The sequence below is a fragment of the Meleagris gallopavo genome, chromosome 4 (assembly GCF_000146605.3).
Source record: "Meleagris gallopavo isolate NT-WF06-2002-E0010 breed Aviagen turkey brand Nicholas breeding stock chromosome 4, Turkey_5.1, whole genome shotgun sequence".
Classification (NCBI taxonomy): domain Eukaryota; kingdom Metazoa; phylum Chordata; class Aves; order Galliformes; family Phasianidae; genus Meleagris; species Meleagris gallopavo.
The window spans coordinates 63,533,665-63,536,033 of NC_015014.2; the positions used below are offsets into that span (position 1 = coordinate 63,533,665).

Consider the following 2,369-nt stretch of genomic DNA (forward strand, 5'->3'; position numbering starts at 1 on the left):
GGGGGGGGTGGGGGGTGGCTGGCAATGAAGTTTATAGCATTGAATTTTGTCTTTGGATCATACAAACCCTGTGTGCCTACAGCCAGGACCTGATCCATCGCTGATGGATGGCGATGGGAATGGGTTTTAGCTGTGCACCCATCACTGCTGGCACTCCTGGAAGAGATCTCTTATTCCACATCCATCCTTACCATGCTGGAAGGGTTGGAGGGGTCTCTACAGCGATGGCAAGCTGTACTTTTCTATCTGAATTTCAGGAGGAGAAATGAAGCTCATCCTCTGGCTGTACCTCTCCGGGCTGGTGTTGGCTGTGCTGATCCCAGCAGCGTGGCAGGTGGTTCCGAGGGACACAGGGGATGCACTCAGGTATGGCACTGGGTGGTTGGCTGTGGGCAGCAGCTGCTGCAGGCTGAGAGCTGAGCCCCTTGCTATTGAGCTGTGCCCGATTCCTTTGGATTCATCTGTTCTGCCAGCCTGCATTGCTACGTCCCACGGGGGTTTCACGTTGCCCAGACCCAAAGGTTGTGTTGGCAATGTGGTGAGCAAGGCTGAGTGCCTCTCTCCTTCCCATCCTTATGGGGACAAAGGCAACTGGCCCCCCCGAGGCCAAAAGCAGCGTGTGTCAGGAGCTGTTAGCTGTGGCAGAACACTGCAAAGAGCAGGGATTTCTGCTGCATGGGAAGATGCAGAGGCAGACACCGAGAGCGGTGCTGAGCCCATCTCCGCACTGTGCAGGTGGGAAACCCTCTGTGGTCTCTGTGCCAGGAGGGGCTGGCCCTTCTGCTCCCCATCTGCAGAGGGCTGAGAGCAGCAGTGATGAGATCCCTGGAGCTGAAGGTGTCTATAAAGCTGCAGCCAAGCGAGGTCCAGGGCACAGAACAGGACGTCTCACGTATTTAAGGGACAATACTGCCTGTCTCACGTATTTAAGGGACAATACTGGCCAGGCTTGTCAGATCCCCGCTGTTATTTTTATGTGTTCTTACAGATTTTCTGGACACTGCTCCGCTCGTTGCAGCGTTTTGCAGCCTCCTGCAGGGAGGGCACAGGAGCCCTTCTATTTGATGTGCATTAATCCCTGCATTTTGCCCCATTTTTGCCATCAGATGGCCCTCCTACGAAGCCCCATCCAACACAAAGCGGCACTCGGAGGGCACCTTCACCAGCGACTTCACTCGCTACCTGGACAAGATGAAGGCCAAGGACTTTGTGCATTGGCTCATCAACACCAAACGATACAGGTAGAGGGGAGAAGGGAGCAGGGTGATACAGGGAAACACCCCAGTGCAAAAGGATAACAGCACTAGAATCATAGAATTATGGAATCATTGAGGTTAATAAGAAATCTAAGATTACCCAGTTCAACCGTCCACCTACCACCAGTATTGCTTCCTAAACCATGTCTCTAAATAGAATCACAGAATCATTGAGATTGGAGAAGACCTCAAAGGTCATCCAGCCCAACCTCAACCCATTCCACCATGCCCACTGCCCACATCCCAAGTGCCACATCTCCATGTTTTTTGAGCAGGGATGGGGACTCCACCACCTCCCTGGGCAGCCTGTGCCAATGCATCACCGCTCTTTTGAAGAAGAAATGTCTCCTAACACCCAACCCGAACCTCTCCCGCTGCAACAGTTATTTTCTGCTTTTACTAATGTCATTCTTGCAGCAATTTTGCCAATAGCCAAAAAACAAGCTTCAAAGCGCTGAAACCCAACAAATACCAGCCACGTTGGGTACAGTTGGATTTCTGGCTACACATCCTCCTTCATCCCATTTCCAGAGGCAATGAAAAGCATTTCATGAAGTCCCCAGCACATTTTCATTGGAGCATCCCCATGTTGTGGCCGCTATGGCTGTTGTCTTATTTCCACAGCTCCAACAAGAGGTACATGAGGGAGGAGCCCCGCAGTGTCCCCTTCCTGGCCATGCTGCCAACACCGTAAGTCATCCAACCCCAAAAAGGATCGTTTCAAAATGCATCCACATATTGGGTGCGTTTGGTGCAAAGCTTCCCAACACCACCTCTTCCTTTTGTTCTCATGTGGGTTTTATCCAGTGCTTATTTGCAACGGAGGACAATGAGAAAAGTGAAGCTTTCAGGGTGGGGGGTTAAATAGTTTATGAAATCAAAGAATGATAGAATCATTAAGGTCAGAAAAGACCATCAAGATCATCTAGCCATCAATGCAGCCCAACCATCAACAAGGGGGCAGAAGTGGTTTTGCACTCACTGAGCTGTGCTCAGCCATTTTCACTTTGTGTTTGGGAGAGTTTCTGTTCTGTTAAACTGTTTGGTGCTCAGTTGCTTTCCTTCCTTCCTTCCTTCCTTCCTTCCTTCCTTCCTTCCTTCCTTCCTTCCCTT

General features: G+C 50.8%; 1 protein-coding gene across 1 annotated transcript; it reads left to right on the forward strand.

The window, feature by feature from the left end:
• Positions 1-262: 262 nt before the first annotated feature.
• Positions 263-1,950, forward strand: LOC100542684 (glucagon-like). Its single transcript, XM_031553298.1, has 3 exons — positions 263-366; positions 1,107-1,241; positions 1,881-1,950. The coding sequence occupies exons 1-3, from the start codon at positions 266-268 to the stop codon at positions 1,948-1,950; spliced, it is 306 nt and encodes a 101-aa protein (XP_031409158.1). The 5' UTR covers positions 263-265.
• The last annotated feature ends 419 nt before the right edge of the window (positions 1,951-2,369 follow it).